The sequence below is a fragment of the Phycodurus eques genome, chromosome 9 (assembly GCF_024500275.1).
Source record: "Phycodurus eques isolate BA_2022a chromosome 9, UOR_Pequ_1.1, whole genome shotgun sequence".
Classification (NCBI taxonomy): domain Eukaryota; kingdom Metazoa; phylum Chordata; class Actinopteri; order Syngnathiformes; family Syngnathidae; genus Phycodurus; species Phycodurus eques.
In genome coordinates, this window is record NC_084533.1 from 25,412,387 (window position 1) to 25,440,034 (window position 27,648).

Here is a 27,648-nt window from a genome sequence, read left to right on the forward strand (position 1 = left end):
GTATACATTTTTATTGTTCTTAATGTTATTCAGTGGGTTTACTTCGATGGCATCCAGAAAATTGTTTGGGAGTATTCCCCTAATCCTCAAAGTCTGAAGACTTTTGGGATTCTGAGCCTTTCAACTGATAGAGGTTGAAGATCAAAACATACTGATCTTTGATCACCTTGGGAATCGCATCATAGGTATTCAAAATGAATTGGATTCATGCTTAGATAAAGACAAACTCTGAAACTTGGATGAATGTCAGTAAGGTGTCTGAAGGCTTAAAGAAGTTGAATTTTCCCATTACAGAATGAATACATGCTTATTGTATACTACTCTAAACCCGTAAAGTGTATTCCTGAAATTAACGCAGTCATTCGCAACCAAGTGATTTTTGACTAAATATAGCGCGTAGTTCACTTTGAGATCAAAGTCAACGCTGTTATCAGTCCATAGTGTAATAGTACAGTATAATTATTTTTAATATAGGAGTAATAATAATAGGCATAATAATATATATATAATAATGTAATAATAAAATAAAGAAATAATAAAGAAATAATGTAATAATGTTATGTCAATAATTCTTACAAACAACAGTATAATTCGCCTTCAGCATTAAAGTCAGCCCTATGATCGACTTTGTTAAACAAATTTGTAAACTGTTGAAAGTTAGCAATTTTGTCTTTGTTTTTTGATTCGGTTTTAAACAATGGATTACCGGATGAAGTGTCATTCTTAAGCATAATGAAGGTCTACTTTTTGGAAACTCAATTTAAGGTTTTTTAGGTGGAGAACCTCTATCCAACCAGAAACATTATGAACCAGGTCTGAATAAGCAGATGCAGCAGTGTCGCATTGCAGGGACAATAACTAATGTTCCTTAGCGCTAGTCTGTTTGCTTGAATAAATGTATATGTAATTTAAAAAAAAAAAAAAAAAAAAATGCATTATCACTTTTACTTCAGCCTCGTGCATTATTCCTCTGGATGGGATTCTACGTGCCAGTATACTCAGTGCTGAATGTTGATGTTGGTTACCCCTACGTAATTAGAATTAAGCTCGGAGGCGTCTCGGATACATGCGCAGAAGGATTAGACGTAGAAGAACGTCAGAAGATCAGAGTCAGGACTGATCCAATTCTGGTGATTTGTCACTCAAGAGTCACAGCCCGGCGTTTGTAACAATGGTGACGGCTGACTTCTATGTATAGTAATCCAGTCCTACTCAGTGGCCGCAAGTGTGAATATTTGTCCCTCTTTCTATGTGCCCTGTGACTGACTGACGACAAAGTCCAGGGTGTTTTCCAACTTTTAAAAAACACGGATAAATGGGTGAATGGTCTAGTATATGACCCAAGTCTGTAGTTTTTACTGCCGTTGTCTGTCATTCCAAAATATGATTGGGATCCATGCAAACAGTTGAAACGAAGTAGCAACTGGTCCAGTCATCACAGGATACTGGTATGAGCACAGAGATAATAATGCATACCACTTTTCAAGGCACTCAAAGACACTTTACAATTGCACACATTGTTCATTCACTCCACAGTCACAACCTGTGTCTGACAAACATTCCACCACATTCATTCATGGGCAAATATGAGTTAAGGGACACAATGACACAATGATGACATGCACATAGGCGGGGATACGAACCGGCGACCTTCCGGTTGCAGGGTGTTCACTTTACTGCTGCACCACCCCATGATGTCAGGATGACTATTGATTCAATTGTCTGGGTTGTTTCTCTTGATGATGTCAGGATGACTATTGATTCAGTTGTCTGGGTTGTTTCTTGTGAAATTGCCAACAGATATGGCCTCATCTTTCACGAAAATGAGCCTGTCCTACACAAGATCGACTTGGAGACGATGGCCTACGTGAAGAACATCAGCCTACGGGACTTTAACTGTGTCCCCAAGTCAGCGGCCTACACCCAGCTTGGCGGCTACTACTTTGTCAACTGCCGCTCGGACTCCGCCGGCGCCACGCAAACTCAGGTCATCGTGGACAGCGTGACAGACAGCGTGGTCGGGCAGAATCGCGATGTCAACGGAACGCCCCACGTATCCCCGGATGGCCGCTACCTGGTCACCGTTGACGACGATGATGGCCTGATGCGGATCCAGACCGTCTCGGAGCACGGCGAGATCGGGGAGCCCTTTGACATCCACACCAACTTGCACATCTCCGACCTGGCCTTCCAGCGCTCCTTTACTGAGGCCCACCAGTACAACGTGTTCGGTAGCTCCGGCCGCCAGACGGACGTGCTGTTCGTGGAGTTGCGCACCGGCAAGGTGAAGATGATCAAGAGCTTGAAAGAGGCCATCAAGCCCTATGAGTGGCCATGGAGCGCCAAGAACCGGGCGGTGGTGGGCGGCGGGACGTTCGGCCAGTACCTCATGACCCCTTCCCGTGAGTCCCTGTTTATCCTGGACGGGCGGCTCAACAAGCTTAACTGCGAGATCACTGACGTGGTCAAAGGCAACGTGTTGGTCTGGGTTGGGGAGTCTTAGGAACGAGTCGAGTTCTGGGACTGTTTCACTTAAGTTCACCGCGGAATTGCAAAATTTTGTGAGGGAGAATGTCAAGTATTTAAAAATGCTAATTGACCATTCACGTTATGAGATGTAAAAGTAATTGGAGTCATGAATATATATCTCTTTGCTGTACCTTTTGAAAATCGATGGACCTTTTGAAAAATCCAACACAGATCCGGACTGTCACTCGTAATTTACCCCCAGCTTTTCTCCCGTGCCTTCAAGGAAAATTAATGTCATTTTTTTCCAGCCCCTTAACTTCAATGCTATGTCATCTATGGCTTGATCCTGTCTGGTTTGAAATGAGACTCATTACGGTCAGACACTCACTAACCTTTAATAGAGAATTATAAAACAGCATTTGGTAAATTCAGATTTGATTTGATTTTTTTTTTTTTTTTTTTAATTCTGGCCCAAAGCAGGAAAGTCAAAAGTCGCTTATTTTAGCTTTAGGAAGGGAATTAATACATTACTTCAAAGAGTGTTCCTTGAGGAAGAGTCAATAGAGCACCAGTCCGTTTGAAGGATTAAAACTTTGGACCAAACAAAAGGGAAGGAAATTAGACTAGACTAGGCTGTACTGTATCCTAGTGATATTAGAGATTGTTGTGCGCTACTTGTGGTATATTGTGTTGAAGACAAGGTTGGATGATGACAATGGACACCTTTCTATGCATTAACAATCCCAATGACAACTGCATCTGAAAAATTTACAATGGACTTCTGGCGTGTTAATAACAAATGAAAACTGTCTTTCCTCTCTCACCATATGTCATGCATCACCCTCACTTTTGCTGCCACATTACGTTCTCTTTGTGTTTCTTTAAATCCAGAGCGGCTGGTTCAATTGGTTCATTCCGATTGTACAGGTAAAAACACAAGTGATGATCGTTCACTGAGCACATAGCGATCACCGCTTTCCACGTCCACAGTAGTCATGTCTCGTATGTGTCCCCCCCCTTGGTGCGATTGCTATTTATACATAAATACAAACAACGCTTGTCATTTTACCCAACAATAAAATCTATACCAATGAAACCCAGTGTAATATCTGTTCTTTCAATCATGACTGCAATCTTGCCTGCTAGGTGGAACACAACTCAATTTAATGCCTGCCGGTTATCATGGCAACAACACTCATGCTGAATAGCCATTCATCTGGCAGCCAAGGCATGTGATGTAATGTGTGATAATAGCACAGGAGATTGCAATTACTTTGGAAACGTTATTATTAAACGGTAATAATCCTGACCTTTGGCTCAAGACTGGCATAGTGCAAATCGATGGAGCCATGAATTCTGCCTGAAAATCCTGAAGGAGAATATTCGGCCATCAGTTTGGGACTTCAAGCTGAAATTAATTACTTTTTCAAACAGGCCCAGGTAGCTTTGAAGATTTTATTTTCCCCTTAATAAATCACCATTTAAAAGCTGCCTTTTATGCTTACTTGGGTTATCGATGTCTAATATTTACATTCATTTGATGATCTTAAACATTAAAGAGAAGAAAAACTGCACACAAAAAAGATCGAATTTGAGAACGGTGACAATACTTTTTCATATTATTCAGCACAGTACAAAATGCTGTTTTTGCTGACAAGCAAAGTAATGAGATAATTTTGGAGAAAAAGGAAAAATCGCACTGTTTGTGCACAAAACGGAAACTATTCCAAACCGTGGCCCAACGTATCGTGGTTTTCATAGACCATCCCAACCATACTTACGTATGTCGCTAAACTTCCCATAGCTGCATACACCATATAATAATAACTGAAGAATGCAACTATTTTAGAAATTGATTAAAATGGCTTGATTAATCAATAATTATGCACACCCGCAGTAGCAACCTAGTAACTCTGGGCAAATCGATGTACAGTGATCGATCACTATCAAACCACGACACTGCAAATCGCTCTCCCAATAACATCACAGAACAGATAAATCACATCAAATCGGGCTGAGATAAAAACAAAACAAAAATGTTTTGACGTACAATATTAGTTTAAATTGTTATTCACGTAAAAAAAATATTTAAAAAAGCAATTAAACTGAAGGAAATGTTCAGTAGCCACCTTCATACAAAATGTATCCAAAATACAAATAATATATGCTGGATTTTATTTTATTTTTTTCCTTTTTAAATGTGAACCTCAACGTGATCTGATTAATCGTACGACTGCCCGGGGCTGAATAAGAGGTATCCGTCTAGATTAAAGTCATATGCTACATTTTTAATCCCTAATTCATTCAGCCGCCAGCGGCGAACACATGCGGGATTTAAGGGCGCTTGGCAACAGGCGCTGCCTTACATCTCATAACTCAGAAAATGTTTTTTTTTTTTGCCACACACACACACACACACACACACTCAACTCTTGAATTAGAGCTTATTACATTTTGCAAGTGTAGAGATGTGGTGACACGTTGGCATACTGTCGAGTGTCTTGCCATAGAAAGAGTGAGGAGGACAAGAAGGGAAGAATGCGGAAGAGAGAGAGAAAATGGAAAGGTGAAGGATGTGAAGAATAAGAATATTAGAAGTAGAATGAGGAGCAATTCGTGAATAATAGGGAAAAGGATGAGGGGGAAATAAGGTGAATGAAGATGAGAAAGAGAAGAAGGATTTTGGTAGCGGGACTTCCTGTTTTTGCTTAGATACCCGTATGCTTGCTTGGTCGTTGGAGCCAATATTGATGAGCTTTTTGTCAGCACATGGCCAACTTGTTTGGGGCTGGTATTGTGCACTGAGTGAGGATTTACAGGACGAGGTAAGGCTCTGATGCAGGCTGGTACGCAAGTCGACCTGGGAATTTGCCGGCTTCTGTCGTAGCATCAGTTTAGCTCCCGAAACTCACTGGCCACGCCCCTTTGTGTTGAAAGCGGGGTGCATCTAATTAGCCGAACGGGGCGAGCCGCAACTGCCGTGTATCAGAGGGAATGCGTTCTTGACCTACTCGCAATAGGTGAAAATCTGAGATAGTAGACGACGAATAAAAAACCCTCACAAACACATTAGTGTTATTGTTAGTAAGTTATTGAAATGCACTTTTGGAACGCAAAACTGCCAAAGAAGGGAAAACCGGTTATTAAATTCAAGGCTTTACTTGTTTTTTCCTCCCTATACTGTGAATTTTTACATTATTTTCTATTTTAAATATGAAAATACATTTTTCGAGTTAGTTTAAGCAGATTCTTTTTGTTTATTCTTGTAATTTAGGTAATCAGACCACAAAGGCTTCACATATTTTTTTTGCTCCCACTGTATGTTAAACTGTACAGTATTAGTGTTTGACAGATGTACACTCTTTAAATTAAGAATTCTTAATAGTCTATAGAAAATAAAATCTAAACAATTGAAGAATTAACCCTGAGCCAAAATCTCGACGTCTGAACACGGTTGTTTCTTTCCGCTTATCGTTACAGGTATCCTCCTGTGGTGACATCACTAAAAAAGCCAAAGAAAAAGCCAAACACACTATTAGGAATGTGTCCCATAACGTTTGTCCATATTGTTTCGAATGTACAAATGATTTAAGAGGTTCAATCTAACGAGATTCATTTAAGCATACTGGACAGGAGGACATGCTATAAATATTATATATATATATATATATATATATATATATATATATATATATATTCCACAAAAAATCTGCGAAATAGCAGCGGTGTGAACATTGCACATGCCAATTAAAGATTTTTTTTTTTTTTATGTTTACAATTTTTTTTAGTTTGTACATTTTTTACATTATTTTTATGTGCAGGCCGTGTCTAATGCAGAAATATTGCTTTAGCGCCATCTTAGGGCCAGGAAACCATGTTGAAGTGAAGGCAGGATTTTCATTGACTGAGGCCATGGCCTTGTCTAATTAAAAAAAAAAAAAAAAAAAAATGTTTTAATATTTTGCCGCCTTCTTGTGGTATCTATTGGAAAATACGAACTGTAGCGTACGTCAACGACTCACGGATTTTTGTTATTCGCAGCGGGGCTCGGTTCCTATCACCCGCATATAGCGGGAGTCCACTGTACCTCCAAAGTCTTCATGAAGTCATTCTTCGCCCGCCCATCCATTTATATTCTCAGCATAGCCACGCAGGCTGGTGATTCATATTAATATTCCCGCTGGCTGAGGCTGAATATCCCTTCATAAAACAGCCATGTGAATGGAAAGGAGGTGCGGGCACTTCCTTAATTATCTATCGTCGGCGCTTTATCTAGTCTCGGTCACACGGGCGGGCCCCAATCTCGCCTCCATCGGGAGACGTTAACTCCGGCGCGGGCTATTAGCTGGTCGGCGAGACTAGGCCGCTCCATCATGTCGGCTCCGTGACGACTGATTGAGGCGTCTGATTGGTCGTGGCGCTCCGTGCCGACGGCGAGTCGGAAAAGATTTTCTTTCACGTACATAGAAGTAGATTTGTGACGCCAGGCAACCAAATATAAATACGGACGGGTGGGTTTAATCTGAATGAACGACAGGATGCTTTTTTTTGTTTGTTTTCATTAGCAACTGTGTGTGCCAACCCAATTAACACCGGGGAGGAGGCAGCACAGTGTTCGCTATCTACTAATTAAGTTCACAGCAAAACGCCGTTGAGACAAACTGCTACCGCTTTACTAACATAGCCGTGCTAACATTGTGAGGATGCTATTAGCAACAAATAGACACCTACCAAAAAAAAAAAAAAAAACAATTAAATTAGATTAAATAAATTCAAAAAAGAGTGTAAACTGTGATTATTTCCAATCATAGACCATATTGTAAGAAGTCAACTGCTGAGCACATTTGAACTTGATTGCGAACAAAAACAACAACAAAGCAGCACCTAAACAACAGATGAATTCAAGTCAAGAGTCTCACGTTCTAAACGTGTTTCCCGCACAAAAGAATTATTTTACGTAATGTGGCGCTAATTAATTGTTGCTAACCCCCAAAAAAAGCAGCACCTACCAAAACACATAAACAGTCTCTCAGATTAATTCAAGCGTGGACTCTTATCGCATATTGTAAACTATTTCACATTGCCATATTAAATGGGCAGGGGTGCCAGTATTAGCCATGATTGTATTAAAAAAAAGACACTTTATTTTTCGTGTTTTAACGAAAGAAGAATTTTTTTAGACAAAATACAGTGATGGCTTGGTGCCAATGTTTTTTTTTTTTTTTAGCCATGACTGTTGTTATGTGGAGTTGTTAACCAGAAAAGCAGCACCTACTGAGACACAGAAAGTCTCTAAACACTACATAACATAAACAAAAGAAACATAAATCTCAGAATTACAGCATGTTGGAAATGAGATACCCGCAAAGTTTTCTTATGTTGTGGCGACGCCATCTTAGCATTAATCGATTGTTGCCAACCAAAAAAATGGAGGCACATAAACAGTCTCTCAGATGAATTTCAGTATGGACTGATACTGCTTGTTGTTAATGAGTTCCGTGTGCTGTATTAGATAACCATATTTCATGTGGCGATGGCAACTTTAAACAACAATTAGAAGTTTTATAACCAAGTTTTTTTGTTTTTTTTTCTCCTGCAAATAACTTTCAATCGTACGGACGCAATGCATTTGCAATCCTTTTGCTCGATGAGACGATGGCAGCAGTTTTTTTTTTTTTTTGTTCCTTGTGTCTCGCTGACATTTTCATCTTCCTATTATGTCGTTGCAAATAATGAGCTCCGCCGTCTTGACTTCGCCGTCTCGTCCCGTTCGCCGGTCATCATTCCCTCCCTATTACTGTCTTATTACTCACCACATGGGTACAACACTGACTGCTATGCGTTGGCGTATTGCACTTTAAAACAGTTATTAGACCCTTATGTTCTCCGATTTGTTTTAAAACAATTTTTGTCCCATGGGAAATGATGTACAGTCAAATTATTGTAGGCAAAGTATTAATCTCTCTCTTTCAACTGTCAGACAAGTTTAAAAATATATATATTTTTTTTAACCACTGTATAATAACACTAAAATAAAGTATCATCTGCAACATATTGTTACCTACTGCCGATGTATAATATATATTAAATACAGCAATAATAATAAATTTAACGATAATAACTAAAACTGGGAATTTGTTAGTAATGAGTTGACGAATGTACTAAATAACCGTGAAAAGGACACTTCTCATCACTTTTATCTTTGTTCCGTTCAAGTGATTGTACTGTATGTGCATTAATGCATTTATTTATTTCATTTGTTTTTGCTTCTAACACTAATTTCATGAATTTGATCAACTACAAATGCTTCTTTGCTGTGCTGTATTTATTCCCTAGTATGTATTGTAACAACGTGCAGGTATGCAGTGTTCGTTCATTCTCTGCGATCGGAGGACCTATCTACTGTAATTCCGTACACATTGGCGCGCATTCCACAGTTCTGGATTTACAAATGATGTCTGCAGAAAAATAAAAATAAAAATAAAAATAGACTCGGTAATAATTTTAGGCTTGTTTTCTGATTTGCAGCCACATTTTGGCCCACCCACATTTTGGATGTGTCAAGTGCAGAAGGTGAGGACATTTCCTCATTGAAGTATTACATATATTCCGCGGTGTAATTGTTTTCCTGTATTGAAAGTGTAGATGGTTTTTTTGGGTTTTTTTTAAAGACAATAACGAGTGAAAATAGTGATAGTGAAACATTTGAATAGGCTTGTTTTTTTGTTTTTTTTTACATTGCCTGTTGAAATGCCTCCTTGAGGAAAGAAAACAGCCTCGTCATCGCATACGAGGTAAGTGTTTGCAGATTTATTTCCACGTATATAAACGGGTTTTGTCAGCGCCATGTTGTATTGTTTGCATCACAGATGCCTCAAAGACTTTTGAAAAGAGTTCCTTCCTCTGGATGACAACGGTGTTTCTGTAGAGTGCATGGTTGCATGACAGATGTACACTCGTCAAATAAAGTATTCTTAGTAGTACATATTAAAAAAAAAAAAAAAAAAAAAAAAAAAAAAAGATTTAATCTTGAGCCCAAATGTCGATGTCGTATCCCCCTGTGGTGAAATCACAAATAAATCCATACTTAAAGTTAACACACACAATTGGGAATGTGACCCATAACTTTTGTCCATATTGTGTTGAACGTACAAATTAATTAAAAGGAACTATATTCATTTAAGCATACACGAAAGGAGGACATGCTATGTGAAAAAAAAATACACATTTATTCAGTTTGACCTGACTTGCTTGTTCTTCGTCTTGACATGTTGTGTCGTTGTCGTCTGGGACAAAGTCACGGCTCGTTGCGCAGTGAGACAGCCATATTGAATGTGCGTGCGTGTATGTGTGACACTGTGATGATGTTTTATTCGCAGAGATGTCTGGTGTGTGACTCTATAAGAGCTTCCAACTCAACACAGGAGAGACACGACTCCACACGAAATTCCATATAAGCACGCTGCTGTTACATGTGAAAAAAAGACAAAAAAATGTCGTTATTACCAGTAGAAAAAGGCAATTCCGATGCAATGGACCAAGCACGCAAAAAGCTCGCATCGCCCCCCCCGAAACCATAAAAGAGGCGGGCCCCCGGTAGTGTCGTTTAAAGCAGTGGTCCCCAACCCCCGGTCCGCGGACCGGTACCAGGCATTTGTTACCGGGCCGCATAGAAGGAATGACCAATTTATATAATTTCCGTCGGGAGATGGGAGAAAGTTCTAGAAAGTCAACCATCACTGCAGCCCTCCAGCAGTCGGGGCTTTATGGCAGAGTGGCCCGACGGAAGCCTCTCCTCAGTGCAAGACGCATGAAAGCCTGCATGGAGTTTGCTAAAAAGCACCTGAAGGACTCCAAGATGGTGAGAAATAAGATTCTCTGGTCTGATGAGACCAAGATAGAAATTGTTGGCCTTAATTCTAAGTGGCATGTGTGGAGAAAACCAGGCACTGCTCATCACCTGTCCAATAAAGTCCCAACAAGGAAGCATGGTGGTGACTGGTTGCAATCGAAGAAAAGATGAATGCGGCCAAGTACAGGGATATCCCGGACAAAAACCTTTTCCAGAGTGCTCGGACGGTTCACCTTCAAAAAAGACAATGACCCTAAGCACACAGCTAAAATATCGAAGAAGTGGCTTCAGAACAACACCGTGACTGTTTTTGAATGGCCCAGCCAGAGCCCTGACTTAAACCCAATTGAGCATCTCCGGAAAGACCCGAAAATGGCTGCCCACCAACGTTCACCATCCAACCTGACAGAACTGGAGAGGATCGGCAAGGAGGAATGGCAGATGATCCCCAAATCCCGGTGTGAAAAACCTGTTGCATCATTCCCCAAAAGACTCATGGCTGACATGCTTCGTCAAAATGCCTGTCAAAAGGCTTGAGAATTATTAGCACCCTTTACACACCTTATGTATACCCTATTTGTATAAAAGCCATTAAAAGTCAATTTTCCATATATTATACCCATTACAAACATAGTCGCATCATTTACTAACATTTTCAGAATACATGCAGGTGCACTCCAGTCTTGTAGGTGGCGGTAGTTCACATTAAAGTTGCTACGAAATACCAATGCTTATGGATCTGGTGGTTTACCGCGACACTTGGCCCAAATACAAGCAGACTGTAACCACAACGAACGAAAATAAATTCCACGATCCACACCAGAATTCAGTGCACACCTCACACATCTCGCCTCATGTTTTCATGCTTGCAGGAGGTAATGAAGCATAATAGTGTGCGTGATGAATACAAAATGCAATCATGCTAACAGCGCATATTTTAAGGCTTCACTGGTTAGTTAATTGCCGCGTACAATATACCACTAGATGAGGCATCTGGACTCACCAGGCAGTAGACAATAAAATAATGAACAATAATTATAATTGGGGCATTACAATTCCCCTGATGGGGAGGTTTTACCCTGCCTGAAAACGACACTATTTTTCCACCTTTTGTTTTTAGTTTTTTTGGGTTCGAATGGCACCAATCTGAATGGGAGGTATAAAGTTGTCCCGCTCCAACTTCACCGTCTGAGCTAGTTGGGGCAGGATAGTTCTTTCTCATGATGTTCACCTTGGGGCTAATGAATTTTGTTACCGAAACTAGGCGAGCGACTCCTGTTCTTGAACAACTTATAAGCTAAAAGGGAAAAGCGATAAGAAAAAAAACAACAACAAAAAAACTGAGAAAGCAAAGACATTTTTACTAGCAGAGGCAGGACTTGATCACCAAACCACCCATGTTGACAACAATGCTGTGAGCTAATGCTAATCTGTGCTAACACTACAGCTATGCTTACCCTTTTGGCTTTGACGTGATACTGTTTCCCCATGGGCCAGTACTTGAAAAAGGCAGCTCTTTGAGCCCGCCGAGCTTCCACGTCATCAAGTGGAGGATGCGGGATTGTGTAAAATTGCCAAATAGTGAAATCACAACTGGGCAAATTTCAGAGGAACAAAATATTTTCCTGGTTGTTTAATTTCACACTTGATGGGAGGGTAGTCTCCAGAGACACAACTTGGCGTAGTACCAAGATTGACCTGTGAGACGCAGCATTGTTCCAGAGGGCAGCCAACAGTTAACATTTCCAATTGACGGCCTGACCCCGATTGTCGAATGCATCATCGGCTAGCCTTCTGGTTCACGTCCAATCGCGAAGTCTGTCATTTGTCACCGGAAATATTGAACGGGTTTGGCATTTCTGATCGTCAGGCCCGAACGTGTTCCAATCAGATCAGGGAGTAAATAAAAAAATAAAATAAAATAAAATCACTCACAACAACTTATCTTTTAAGGACATCTGAGAAATGCTCGAACGCGGCCTGATTGTCAGCATGTGCGTCGCCAGCTTCGTAGGAGAACCTGCGGCTGCTTTGGTGGCTCTTCAATTGAACGTGAGGCTCATGAACGAGAGAGGCTCGTAAACGGTAAATCCTCCATCCACTTGACACCTCGCGCGTGAAACGCTGTGCCGTCTTTCCACTTGTCACCTCAGCGCGTGCCGCCTGATCGCGTCAAAGCCTCAGCGATTGCCGAACGGAGACGAAACCGGCAGATAACATGAAATGAAAATACAGTCGGACATGTTGCTAACGTAGAAGATGCCCAGGGTTGAATCGAACACTGACGAGAACATCTCCAGTCCCAATTACGAACAGAATTCAAGTGTGACATCATGCGAGACTTCCGCAAATTTCGCCAGACCGATTTAGCACAACATCTAATCCGCTATATGCGCAACGTCACGTGACCAAACCCGTTAACTGACTTCTTGTGGGTGCTCCGCTAACGAGCATGACTCATTTGATTACATGATTGTTTGTAGTTGAACTTAAAAACATGTATATCATCTATTTTTCCAAATACTATACCGATGATATATGTCAACACAAAGGAAGTTTACACGTTGTATATTAGTTAGTATTAGTTATATAGTTTTTTTATACCCCATTGAACTTCTCTTTATACTTCTATGACATCACCTAAACAATGTTAATGTATATTTGACACCTTAAACCGAGGGTACATCTCCACAATGGCCAGGTTTCCAACCTTATTCACGTTGCAAATGTATTTTTGAATTTCCAAAAACCTGTTCTTCCTCTCCAGGTACTCCGGCTTCCTTCCACATTCCGAAAACATACATGTCGGGCTCATCGAAGACTAAATAGTGAGTGGCAATGATGGTTTGTCCACGCCGTCTACGCCCTCCGATCGTCTGGCAACCCGTCCGGGGTTTTCCCCGCATCTCGCCCGAAGTCGTGCCGGGCTCCAGCTCGCCCGCAACCCGAATGAGGCCAAGCGCTACAGAAATTGGACGGGCGGATGTCCCTCACATTTTGACATTCCGCCTCTTCAATAACACACAAATAGTTGCCGTTTATTTTCCAAATTCTGTACAAGCAGTGAGATTTTTCCTGAGAAGAGAACACATTTACTCAGTGTAATCAACAAGACTATTTTCTGCTTTCTTTTCCTTTTCTTTTTTTTGGTCCTCCAATTGCCTGATTAGAAGGGTTGGAGCAATCATCTTGAAGGAGCCAGCCGCTTCCCAGACAGAGTGAACGTATTCTGCATTAGGCGTGATTACAATGAGTCCCGCCAGCCTTTCTGAGACCACATCACTTTGGAAACAAATGAAGCCTGCCGCGCTGGTGGGAGATGTTTGGGTGGTTTCATTATTTCTTTTATGCTCGCTTGTTATTTAGCTTAAAAGGTGTCTGTATATTTTTCCTGTTGATATTAGGGTGTTTTGGTAATTGTTCTTAACAGAGAGATATTAGGCATTTCTTCCATCCATCCGTTTTCTACCGCTTATCGCGGGGGCAGTAGCTTTAGCAGGGACGCCCAGACTTCCCTCTCCCCGGATTGATTCTCATCCCAGCCGCTTCACACTCGGCTGCGAATTGCTCCAGTGAGAGTTGGAGGTCACGGCTTGATGAAGGCAACAGAACCACATCATCTGCAAAAAGCAGAGATGCAATACTGAGGCCACCAAACCGGACCCCCTCTACGCTTCAGATGCACCTTGAAATTATTTCCATAAAAGTTATGAACAGAATCAGTGACAAAAGGCAGCCCTGGCGGAGTCCAACCCTCACCGGGAACGCGTCCGACTTACTGCCGGCAATGCGGACCAAACTCTGACTCCGGTCGTACAGGGACCGAACAGCCCGTATCAGGGGGTTCGGTACCCCATACTCCTGAAGCACCCCTCACAGGACACCACGAGGGACGCGGTCGAACGCCTTCCTCAAGTCCACAAAACACATGTAGACTGGTTGGGGGAACTCCCATGCACCCTCGATGACCCTGCCGTGGGTGTAGAGCTGGTCCACTGTTCCGCGGCCAGGACGAAAACCACACTGCTCCTCCTGAATCTGAGATTCAACTTCCCGACGGACCCTCCTCTGCAGCACCCCTGAATAGACCTTACCAGGGAGGATGAGGAGTGTGATCCCCCTGTAGTTGGAACACACCCTCCGGTCCCCCTTCTTAAAAAGGGGGTCCACCACCCCAGTCTGCCAATCCAGAGGCACTGTCCCCGATGTCCATGCGATGTTGCGGAGGCGTGTCAACCAGGACAGCCCTACAACATCCAGAGCCTTGAGGAGCTCCGGGCGAATCTCGTCCACCCCCGGGGCTTTGCCTCGGTGACCTCAACCCCAGAGGTTGATGGTGCACTGCTTCTCCCTCCTGAGACGCCGGAAGGTGGACCAGAATTTCCTCGAAACCGAATAAAGAAGAGGCATTTCTTTCATAATTTAAAACAGCAGCCAAATGACACTCAACTTGTAGTGTAGCGGATGCATGTACAAAATGTGGCACGTGCAGAGGGCACCTCAAATACATGTACCCACCACCTTGTTGACAACAACATACTATCCATCCATCCATCCATTTTCTGAGCCGCTTCTCCTCACTAGGGTCGCGGGCGTGCTGGAGCCCATCCCAGCTATCATCGGGCAGGAGGCGGGGTACACCCTGAACTTGTTGCCAGCCAATCGCAGGGCACCTACAAACAAACCATTCGCACTCACATTCACACCTACGGGCAATTTAGAGTCTCCAATTCATGCATGTTTTTGGGATGTGGGAGGAAACCGGAGTGCCCGGAGAAAACCCACGCAGGTCACGGGGAGAACATGCAAACTCCACACAGGCGGGGCGGGGGGGGATTGAACCCGGGTCCTCAGAACTGTGAGGCTGACGCTCTAACCAGTCGGCCACCGTGCCGCCCAGCGCATACTAATAAAATATTTAAAAAAAAAAAAAAACACACATCAGAAGCTAATGTTCATCTGTGCGTTCAAGACAATTTGGCTCTGCTTAAATTACGGCTTTGAAATTATCGTTTCAGACCCTTTAGTCTGGCAGTTGCTTGAAAATGGTGGCTATTCGCACAGCCTCGCTGCCAAGTCATGGGTGGAGAAACTTAGTTTGGTGGGGGTTGTGAAATAAATTAGCAAAATTTAGAACGACTCGCTCAAAGACACGTTTTGGATAAGTGGGGAACTCACTAAAGCTAACTAAAGATTGTTTTTCCTATCATGACGCCGTTAAAGACAGTAAATTATGACGTTTGCTGCAAACTTTCTGGGAAAATGGTTGCTGTATGGTTGCTGTTCCTTCTCGCACAAATATGAAATAATCGTTAAACTTATCCAGGTTTCCTATATACTAATCCATTAACTCTAATAAGATTCATTTTATGACCAAAGCCGTCGATATTGAAGCCCGCTAAAGCCGCTCGGAAAAACAAAGCTATGATAGCCGCTGAATATTAAAAGAGGCGTCGTTTCATGAAAGTACTTTCCATTCCGATTTTAGAGGTCCCTCTCTGTGCATGCACTTTTCCGAGCGGCGCAAATGATTTCCCGCCTGCCCCTTTGCAGGCGAACATCTCTACCCATCACGCTGATGCAGCTATTAGCTCGGCACTCCATACAACATTTATCAGGCAAGCAGAACAGGCGAGACTACTTCCCGTGGACTTGCTTCAGACAAAGGGGCTTTTACATCGCAGCCGTGTGTTCTGCTCGACTAGATTCGTCAGCCCGCTTCTTCTTATTTTTCACCTTTCCCCCTCGTCAGAGCTTGACCCGAACCGAAAAATAGAAGTATAGCGGCCAATTGCAAAAGAGACAAAAGAAAGAGCCGCAGGGGGTTGAGGGCAGCTAGCGTATCCTTCCCCTTTTCATCAGATTCCGTTGATAAAAATGAGGCGGAAAGTGGACTTTCCTAAGTTTCCAGAGCCCCAGGCTGCCTGGAGAGCTGCTCAATTAGCGAAAACAACGTCAAAGTCTGTTTGCAGAGGACAACCAAGAGAAATTGAAGCTACAAGCAGCAATGAACGGCCCATCGCAGCCTCACGGACCGAAGTCGGAAGATTCACAAGTTATCGCAATATGTGTCTGCTAGTAAACATTGGCACTTAATCTCTTCCTTTCTCCCAAACAGAAAAGTTTTTGAACGAGCCCTGGAAAACGGCCACTTCAGTTTGACTGCCATGTCGGCACAGTTAATCTTAGTATTCGCCATCCAAGCAGTGTCGGCTCATTTTGCTTTGAAGAACAACGAAGTCTCGCGACACTCGAAATGAAAGATGTTTTTGTTTTTTTTTTCCCATTACTTTGCTTTCGTCACCTGCTGACTACCTTGAACTGTTCTCAGCCATTTTTAGCTGAGCGCCATTTCGTCATGATAACGTCTTGAAATTCTCCAGCGATCCGATTAGATTCATTGTAGCTGTGGACACAAATACTTTGTGTGTCACTCCTTGCCAAGACTAATGTTTGTGCGACTGCTACTACGACAACTGTAACGCCCCTCTAGATCACGTTTCCGCTATACTGCAGAGTTTTCTGTTCAACATTTTGAAATAAGTTTACATCTTTAAAACGTCTGCTTAGACCAGTTTTAACATGATTACAGCATGTGGTATGTGCTAATTTAAGACTTGAACAATTATTTATTTCTTTTAAGTTTTATTTATTTATTTATTTATTTCAGTCGATTCGATACGTTTTATTATCGCACATTTGTTTGTGTCCTGATACATTAACGGTGCATTCAAAAAGGGTAGCCGTGCGGTGGATGATGTGCCTTTAAGGGGCGTGGCCAAGTGAGTGACATCAGGAGCTTGAGTCAGCGTCACTCCTTGCGAGTGTTCTCATTTTGATTGTTTGTCCCGCTAAGTAAAAAGTTGCAAAAGCATCGGCGACTGTGGCTCGTGAATCTATCAAACCATTGTCCCCAGCTATCTCTGCGAGACGAGCCCTTTTCAATATCTGGTCACTGGGTAATAAATCAATGTCGATTAATGACATCGCTACAACCTCGGATCTGGACTTTTTGTTACTAACTGAAACGTGTTTAACAGAAAGTAGCTGTAATGCCATTTTAAATGAGGCAACACCAGCAAATTGTATGAGCTTTTAATCATGTAAAGCACATTGCGCTACCTTGTGTGTGAAATGCGCTATTTAAATACATTTGCTTTGCTTTGCCTTGCCCACATGCGAGGGCATCGCAGTACCTTCATTGGTACTATAAACGGCATTTCCGAGGCTCACGTACATCTCAAAATTTGGCTCGCAACACCAAGGAAAATAGATATCGAAACAACCTAGCGAGTGCTCGTAACGAGAAAAACTATGACGTCGGAGCACTCCACATTTCAATCTAGATTTGCACCAGTGGTGGTCTGAGAAATAACTCAAAGTATGAATGAGGAAATCACTGTACGACGACAATTACTGACACTTCTTCAAACGTTTGGAATTGCCGTGTGATTTCCATCCCAGCCGTCGCCACACAAAGCGGCCGGCGCAAACTCGAGTCGAGTCTGAGACTCTGAGCTCGCCCCGACCAAATTACAGATAATAGACCGGATTTAATCACCGACCTCATTTCCATCAGACGAGAAGTTTTATGAGGCGGAGTCGGATCAACCAGCAAATTGTATGAGCTTTTAATCATGTAAAGCACATTGCGCTACCTTGTGTGTGAAATGCGCTATTTAAATACATTTGCTTTGCTTTGCCTTGCCCACATGCGAGGGCATCGCAGTACCTTCATTGGTACTATAAACGGCATTTCCGAGGCTCACGTACATCTCAAAATTTGGCTCGCAACACCAAGGAAAATAGATATCGAAACAACCTAGCGAGTGCTCGTAACGAGAAAAACTATGACGTCGGAGCACTCCACATTTCAATCTAGATTTGCACCAGTGGTGGTCTGAGAAATAACTCAAAGTATGAATGAGGAAATCACTGTACGACGACAATTACTGACACTTCTTCAAACGTTTGGAATTGCCGTGTGATTTCCATCCCAGCCGTCGCCACACAAAGCGGCCGGCGCAAACTCGAGTCGAGTCTGAGACTCTGAGCTCGCCCCGACCAAATTACAGATAATAGACCGGATTTAATCACCGACCTCATTTCCATCAGACGAGAAGTTTTATGAGGCGGAGTCGGATCATTCACATGCAAATGTCTTGTCGGGCTTTTACCGGAAATTCCCAGCAGCGCAGGCGAAGAGCGCCTCCGAATGTCGATTAGAGACAACCGCACAATGACCGCGGCTTCGGTTGTCTGCGAGCAGGACAATTGTTGCGCTTCATCTGGGAGACTCAAATTGAGTCTCCTGCTCGACAAACTGACGAAGTGGCGTCCGGTCGAGAGGTCGCGTGCGGGCTCGCCAGAAGGATTTATGCACTCGTCTCTTTGAAGAGTTGCCTCAGTCACTGTAATTGTCTGACCTTTGTGGACTAATTGCTTGTCTGCTGCACAGCGTTTTCTCACGGCTGCTGAAAGGCAAAAAAAAAAAAAAAAAAAAAAAAAAAAATCAAGCATCAACAAGGCCGCATCGTTTAAAGTCAGAATCAGAATGTCGCTCGATAATTCCCTTACGACAAAGACTTGCTCTGCTACTTTTACAAACCGTGTTCGACTCAGGCGGCACGGTGGACGACTGGTTAGAGCGTCAGCCTCACAGTTCTGAGGACCCGGGTTCAATCCCCGGCCCCGCCTGTGTGGAGTTTGCATGTTCTCCCCGTGCCTGCGTTGGTTTTCTCCGAGCACTCCGGTTTCCTCCCACATCCCAAAAACATGCATTAATTGGAGACTCTAAATTGCCCGTAGGTGTGAATGCGAGTGCGAATGGTTGTTTGTTTGTTTGTATGTGCCCTGCGATTGGCTGGCAACCAGTTCAGGGTGTACCCCGCCTCCTGCCCAATGACAGCTGGGATAGGCTCCAGCACGCCCGCGACCCTAGTGAGGAGAAGCGGCTCAGAAAATGGATGGATGGATGGATGTTCGACTCAAAGTAGACATGATTAGTGTTTATTCGAGGGCTTTTTGGATTTACAAAAAAACAATAAATAAATCAAAATTCAGTATTATCCGTAAATGCAGATGACTTGATTTTGGGAAAGAAATGCACCAGAAGTGCGCATGTACATGCAAAGAGGAATGTAACTTCCACTAACAACCCAGGCTAAACCTAGCCCCTCGTCTGACATACAAAGATCTTAGTAGTTTGGCATTGGGGGGGGGGGAAATGCAAATAGGTGAAATTGTAATTAGCCAAATGCAAATAGGCGGAACACGTTGAACTCAGTCAACAGCGAGCATGGATGCACAAGACCATCCCTTCTGGGAAATGTACAGTGCATCGCTGATGATGACACTCCACAGTGAAAGTCTTTTTTTTGCGGCTCACCACTCCAAGCGAGATTGGATCCCCAGCAGCGGCATAAATAACCCCGGCCGGGACTCGGGATGGCGCCGGACGGCAAATAAGAGTGACATCGCAAATAGAGCAACTGCGTCTGTTCAAGTGCACCGCTCCTGACGCAGTGCCGTGAACGCGCCCGACGAGAACGAATTCCGCAAAATTCAGCCCCGATGCCGAGAGAAACATAGTAACAGATGCAGTGAGATGTCGCCCGGTATCTTTCTACTTCCTACAGCTTCACAATATTGTACTGGAACACTTTCAGAATGCACAGTGAGGAATGATGCAGCCAAGGTCAATCATTACTGACACTAACATCCCAACGTAATTTGATGCTTCCTCACATGCAAGTGCACCTTACTGGTGAGTTTTCCGCATTATGAGCCATTGTTCAATTGATTTTCCACCTGTAAAGGGTGGGGGTGAAAAAAAAATACATTTGTAAATGTGTCACGCTGCAGAGAGAGTGTTGTTAACAAGCCTGCCAAATTGAGATGAATACAACAATTGCAAAGTAGCGGCCGCCGAGCACTGAGCAATGCGGCCGAACCCAACTGAACCGTCACGCGGCGTGCGTCGTTTGGCAACCGAGTTTGAGTCGGCCACTGCTTTTGCCCCGATTAAGAATTTGAATGGCCGGCGCACCCCGTTGCAACATCGCATTGATTACAGCCAATGAAAATGCACATCAACTTTCACACATGCTAGAAATACATCTACAGGTTTTAATTGCGAGAGACAATGCCCCACTGCCCCCCCACCCACCCCCAACCCATATAAATACAGTACATAAAGCACCAAATATTGTATTTTACAACAATACTTCACTATATTTCTAATTTCTAATGTGCCTGCCTGTGGATGAAAACGTGAAGCTTGTGACCAAAACGTATGCGACCTCGCTGGGTACTTTCAAATGAATGGAGCCAGCAGGCTCTTTGAAAATCTTTTGCTTTCATTCCCACATCCACTCTCTTGAGCAACACGCTTCTTCTTTAACCATTATTCCATTTTATTTTTATTTATTTTATGGTTTAAGAAATGTGATAAAGGACAGTACACTGTATATACAGCCTCAAACGCCTATACAGACTCACTGTTCAGGAGGTCCGTATATCCGCTCACAATGTGCGGGGGTGAGTCGGCAACACTTATTTTTATGCGATGATACGGTCCGATAGGGTTCGGCCGCAGTGTGCCGCAGACCTACAAGATGAAGCTCCAAAATTATGAAAAATGCACCCCGTCGTCCGGCTGCAGGACCGCATGGATGTGTCCGCTGAAACAAGCCCTGCTCGAGCGTCACCCGTCACTCAAATACATTCATTCGTACATTACGTGCTCAAAATAGTGAGGTGCTTCATAAACAGTTAACTCTCCCTTAAATGTCTCTGTTGTGTGGTCCCGCACACAACAACAGTGAGCGATGACGTATTGACTTACTAGCTCGTTAGCTCTGTAGCTTGTTAGCTTCAGGGCTAGCGAACATCATAAACACTTAACTTTCCCTTAAATCTCTTTGTTGTGTGGACCCGCACACAACAACAGTGAGCGTTGAGGTATCGACTTACGAGCTCGTTAGCTCAGTAGCTTGTAAGCTTCAGGGCTAGCGAACGTAACAAACAGTTAACGTTCCCTAGTGTGTCTGCATTTTTTTTTTTGTCTGTGTGCGAGGTTTTGGAGCATTGGACGGACCCAACACCGGTCCGCTCAGACATGAGTCCGCTAGCGGTTGATCGCTACTACATCGTGTTCCAAATTATTGTGCAAATGATATTTTTCTCTTATCTTCCTAAACAGTCGATGCAAATAATCATTTTCAAGACATCAGCTGTTAAAGTATAAGTCAAATGTTTTGGTTCGCTCCATGCGATGCATAACAACAACGGGAAGATGCATTTTGTGGGGTTGTTGATATAGCTACATGGCTAACTGCACGCTGTAGTGGTAGAAATGGGCCAAGGTTTTATTACTAACTAACTCGCAATTGCCACATATGGCGCTTGGTATTTATATAGCGGGCCAGGGCCGACTCATGCGGCGGGCCGGTTGCGTCAGCGTGTCCCGTTGTAGCCCCGCCCCTCAAAAATCCGGACAACTGACATGGTGAAAAACAGTTGAACACTCTGGGGCAATATTTTTGTGACACTGCCGTAATAACTCTGCGAGGGGGCGACTTAAACCAGGTTGTCGTTATCTCGCAGACACACGCAGCTGGCGTATTCAGCAAAAAGGGGCTGTCTGCTCCGACATAACCCCGACGCGTTTAGTCCACGGTAGTCCAAAAATCTAAATTCATAGTAACAAAGAAAAACAAGGAAAGAAAACCCTCACCACTACAAAAAACATGACGGGACACCAACACAGACCGAAAGAACGCAAACAAAGTGATGAGACAACGAGGCTCATTTGGACGAGCAAGGAGGGAGCTGATTGGTGGACAGCAGGAACAGGGCTCACCAGAACAGGTGGAAATGAAAACATGAAGATGAACAACAACAAGGAAAAAAGACGTAACATGGAACCAAACTAAACCAGGGCTTCTCAACCGTCAGCCCGTGACCCGCATGTTCCTATCTGAAAACACACGTACAGTACATTATATGTTGAAACACTGCTTCAAATTAGTTTGATATACAGCCAAAAGCATCTTGCTAGTCATGACACCGCTAGCCCGAGGTTGAGCTGCACTGTGTTTGTTTACGGAATAAACTCATGACTCCAGCGCAAGTGTGTGACATTTCATATTCTAAACCACAAAAACACCGATCATGACAGATACATCTCGACTTTTGTATGTCGGGCAGGAGCTAAGTTTAGCCCGGGTTGTTAGTGGAGGTACGTGTTTGCCGTATGTGCATGTAGACGAACAATTTCGGTGCATTTTTTTTTTTAAATCAACTCATCTGTAAGTCCTTCATTTTTAAAGGTAATATTAGGTGACTTTGAAATTATATAAAAGCATTTTGAGACCGTAGTTCGTGGTATGTTTACAGTTTAAACTGTTATTAAAGGCAATTATAACCATTTTTGGTGGCCGTTAATTACTTGCGGTTTACTATAATTACACTTACTACCTAACGCGTCTGTTTGAGGGTCGTGTGTATTTGTCCTAATTGGATGACACTCCTATTCAAGGAAAAGCTACTATTTGAGAAAATAGGGTCATTTTAATTTGGCGATGCCAGAAACTGCTTGACACTGACTTAATCGTGTCCTCTGTTGGTTGCCGACCAAGGACACTAAAGCTTCCTTAATAGGTAATAGATATGTGAATGTTGGCAGTATTAAATTCCACACGATCTGTAAAATTCTGAAAACTATTTATGATGCCCATTTTTTATTTATGTATGCAGGTAGCAGGGGGACAAACTCCACTATAAGCGCTAATTCATCAGCGGAGTCATTAAAGCTAACGACTGCAGCATAGCTACATCAGCATCTTAATGGCCTTGCACTACCGCGTGTGAACCCGCTCAAATGTATTGTTTACACATGAAGTAAAACACCCAGCAGATAATAAATTTTTACACAGACACTCCACCTTCAATAATTATTCATCTTTGGGGTCATGTAATAATGCTGAAATATGAATGCTATTTCCCCAGTGCTGCAGATAGGCTTGCATATTTACTCACAAATAGGCAAGATTATGAGAAAAAGAAGAGAAAAAAAAACCCAAGAGCTCAATAAGCGGAAGCTGACATGTTAAATTTCAGCAAAATGATTACCTGCGGCTTGAAGTACAAATAAAAAAGTCTGCTTTCACTTTGCGGACAAAAGCGCCGATAGATGTGTGTGTGTGTGTGTGTGTGTGTGTTTGTGTGTACAGCACATACAGTACTGTACATTCTTTTGTTTGGTGCAGCGATATTATGCGGTCTACATAAAGCACATCAATGTGTGTGTGCAGGCACTTGCAAATCCATTTAGTCTCGCGAAGCAATATCGCTTTGTTGGATTCTTGTGCAGCAAAACGCACCGTGCAAATGAGATTTGTGCATCTTTATGAGACGGAAATGCCTTTCAGGCATAATGACGCCACCACACTCAAGGGTACAACAGCAACTTTTGTTGTTGTCTTTTTATCACAGTGGACCTAATGCTGCGTTGGATGGTCATGGAAAACAATTCTGTGAGCATTACAGTGAACCCCACCAATGTGCGATTCGCTATTTACAGATAGACCTGTTTGCATCTTTTCTGTGCAACCTGTCCTCAGCTATTTGCTAAAACCGCTGATTTACAATATAAATGTCAGACTTTAAACCGATCTGATTGGCCTGATCGGTATCGGCCGATAATTAGCATTTTATGCTGATCGGCTCCGCAAAAGACATTTACTCCACGTTGCCCGTCGTGTACAGTATATTCGAATCCAAAAGCTAGTTTATTTGAAGCATTGTCGCGTGTCTTGTGACGTAGTGCTGTGAATATGTGGCCACCAATAAAGTTATGTTTTAAAAAAAAAAAACATGTTGGCGATGTGGGACAGACAACAAGTAATGCCCGGATCAGACTACAAGACAAATGTGGTCTTTCACGGTTGCACTATGTCAGACTACTGCCATAAAATCGCAAATATTCCGTTAACAGCGCATCCCGTTGTTTACGATCACTGGGCTTTATCACTCGTTACATACATTCGTTACCATGGAGACGACAACAATAAGGGATTGCGCCGTGTGTTTCTAAGACCAAAATGGGGGAAAACGTGTGCTGGTGGTCACCGGTGCTCGGGAGATTACATTCATTTAAGTCTTGCTTGAGGGATGTTCACGTACTTTTAATATGATACCAGAATCAGAATCATCTTTATTTGCCAAGTATGTCCAAAAACACACAAGGAATTTGTCTCCATAGTTCGGCTCGCAAGCAGGCAACAAAACGTTATGTAGCCTAGCAAGCTAGTGCTAGCACTAACGGTTGTAAGCGAACATGCAGGCGTTCATGCTCGAAGGTTTTGGTATGTGTGAAATAATTGAATTACAACAAAGTAAGTAAATCCTATCGTCTTAAAATGGGGTTGTCATGCAAATTTTCAGTAAAAAAAACAAAAACTAAATAAAAACAGTCCACAAACAGTTTCTCATTCAGATTTCTAGGATGCAAAACTGAAGACGAACACTTTTTAAGATTCACCGTGTGAGATCCAGCAGAAACACACAAGAGATTGAAATCAAACTCAAACATCAGAAAGGAGGGGGAGGAAAAAAATGCTAAACAACATCTTGGATGATGGAGACGTTATTCTTAATCCTTTTCGCGTGGGTGCATTTTTTCTTGGCCCTCATCTCCGAGTTTACCGTTTGAACGTCTGCCACCGGTACGAGATGACATTCGTACGCACACACGCACACACACTGCACGTTAGTTTTCAAAAAGGTACGGTTTGATTATAGTCTCAGTGATTCAAACTATTTCATTAGCGCGCTCCCGTGACCAAGGTCAATTATTGGAAGAATGCCCGTAAATGCATTTACATATTACTCCACTTTAAAACTAATCACATCTATTTATGCTTGACGATCGTGTTGTTATATCAAGAATAAAACAACAAATGAGGGAGGTTAGAAACTACTGACTAACAGGTATTGCTCCGATTCTTCTACCTGGTTAGGTCACGTGTCTAACTTGGTCACTTGTTGCCAGGCTGCCAGGCCAGGTTTACGCCAGCCGCTGTTTGAATGGCAAATTAGGGGTCCTGTACAAAAAAAAAAAAAAACAGATCACGACTCTGGCTTTGATTTTTTTTGTTTTTTATATATAAAAGAAGCATCCCTGAAAGGCTCAGTTGTTTATTAGTTCAACAGTTTAAGAATGTTTCTCAACACACAACTGCAAGGGATTTAGGGATTTCATCATTTTATGATCTGTAATAGCATAAAAACACTCAGACAATCTGGAGAAATCTCTGTACGCAAGCGGCAAGGCCAAAAACCAATGCCCGTGACCTTTGAACCCTCAGGCGGCAAACCATTAAGAACTAGCATCATTGTGTTCAGGATATTGCCACATGGGCTCAGGGACACTTCAGAAAACCATTGTCAGTTAACATAGTTCGTCGCTACATCTACAAATGCAAGTTAAAACTCTACCATGGAAAGCGAAAGCCATATACTGTAACAACAACATCCAGAAATGTTGCCGGCTTTTCAGGGCCCAAGCTTATCTGAGATGAACTGACACAAAGTGGAAAAGTGTGCTGTGATTTGACGAGTCCGCATTTCAAATTTTGGGGTGAAATCACGGAAATTATATCCAAATTGTTATCAGCGCAAAGTTCAAAAACCAGCATCTGTGATGGTATGGGGGGGTGTTAGTGCCCATGACATGGCTAACTTGCACATATATGAAGGCACCATTAATGCTGAAAGGTACATACAGGTTTTGGAGCAACATATGCTGCCATCCAAGCAACATCTCCTTATTTTCAGCAAGACAATTCCAAGCGATATTCTGCACGTTACAACAGCGTGGCTTCATAGTAAAAGAGTGCGGGTACTAGACTGGCCTGAGCTGAATCCCATTAAAAATATATCATCATGGTACATTTGTTTAGTTTTAGTTTTACACAATGTCCCACTTTCATTGGAATTGGGGTTTGTATAAATAAAGGCCTCTGTATCTGCTGGACACTACAGTATTTGTGGTACTTGTTTAGGGCTTTCCTGAGTATATTGCCCTCAAAGTGTATCCGAACAGACTCAGAAAGTAATTTTACATACTGTACACATTTAGTCACAGAGGTCACTGCAACATGAATATACAGGACAATAGTTAGTGCAGTGTACTGTAGTTCTTTTGCATCAGCGAAGTGCTTCAACTGTATTTAGCATGCATTTATAGCGAGAGTCTGCGTGAGCCACCAAATTATTAAGGACAGCCACCATTCTTAACATGGTTCGACCGAAACCTCTGGCGAAAAGGCGAGCATCATTATCTTTGCAAAGATAGCAACTTTGGATTTCATTCGATCGTGCAGGCGTCCCTAGCAAAGTGCCCACTGTCAGTGTGTCGCCGAAGGTTCGAAAGTGTTTCCATGGCAACTCAGCTAATTGGCCGCAACCTTGCAGCGGCATCCCGCCTGTCGGACGTTTTCGCCGTGTCGCCGTTGACCCTTTTCACCCATCGCTGCTTCGGGAAGCGGATGGCCGCCTTTCAAGCGAGGGATGTCGTTCTCAGGTGAACCCGTCCATGGGAGCGGTGGTGCCGTGCGGAAAGAAATATATTTCGTGTAGTGGTTTTCACATGAATAAAGAGGATTCTGATTCTGAGTCTCATATGTGGAGGAAGACATGGAACGTTAGCGGGTCCCCTTACTAAATACAGAATGAGCTGCTGAAAACCACTCATTAGTTCCCCCAGTACGTGGGATGATTTTAAAACATCTAAAATGATGACAATAATAATGACGCTTTCAATTAATGGATTTCTACAAATTTTGGGGGGGACAAATTTGAGGAAACGAAGAAAAATAAAGACTCACTTGCACAGTTCTCCAATTACAGTAGAGGCAAAATGTGTTGTTTGTCACTCTCTGTCGAAGTTTACCGTAAAACACACAAAATGAAATGAAACATTGTATATTCCTCCACCAAACTGTGCAACCAAACCATATCATTTCCTCAAACAAATATCTGCTCGTTTAATGTCAACATTATGCGAAACGCCATAGACGGGCTGAATGAAATTAGCATTTGAAACTGATTTATGCCTTGCACGTATGTGACATATTGCAAATCACTTTTGCAATTTAACATTCTTAACTGTCAAACACATTTCAAAATACGTTAACCACTGTTAAACATTCAAACAAATAATAATAATAATTAAAAAGTCTAACAGCTCACGTTCTTTCTTTCAAAAGCACTTCTCTTTTTCACTTTTAAGTGTCCCATAAGCCCCCAAAAGTCAAAGGAGA

At 42.7% G+C, this 27,648-nt stretch overlaps 1 protein-coding gene across 1 annotated transcript in view; it reads left to right on the forward strand.

Annotated features, from left to right (window-relative positions):
• fstl5 (follistatin-like 5) overlaps positions 1 to 3,565 on the forward strand; it is an 88,290-nt gene extending 84,725 nt beyond the window's left edge. The window contains exon 16 of the mRNA XM_061685821.1: positions 1,801 to 3,565. Coding sequence (XP_061541805.1) covers positions 1,801 to 2,503 — 703 coding nt within the window. The 3' untranslated portion in view covers positions 2,504 to 3,565. The remainder of the gene's footprint in view (positions 1 to 1,800) is intronic.
• The last annotated feature ends 24,083 nt before the right edge of the window (positions 3,566 to 27,648 follow it).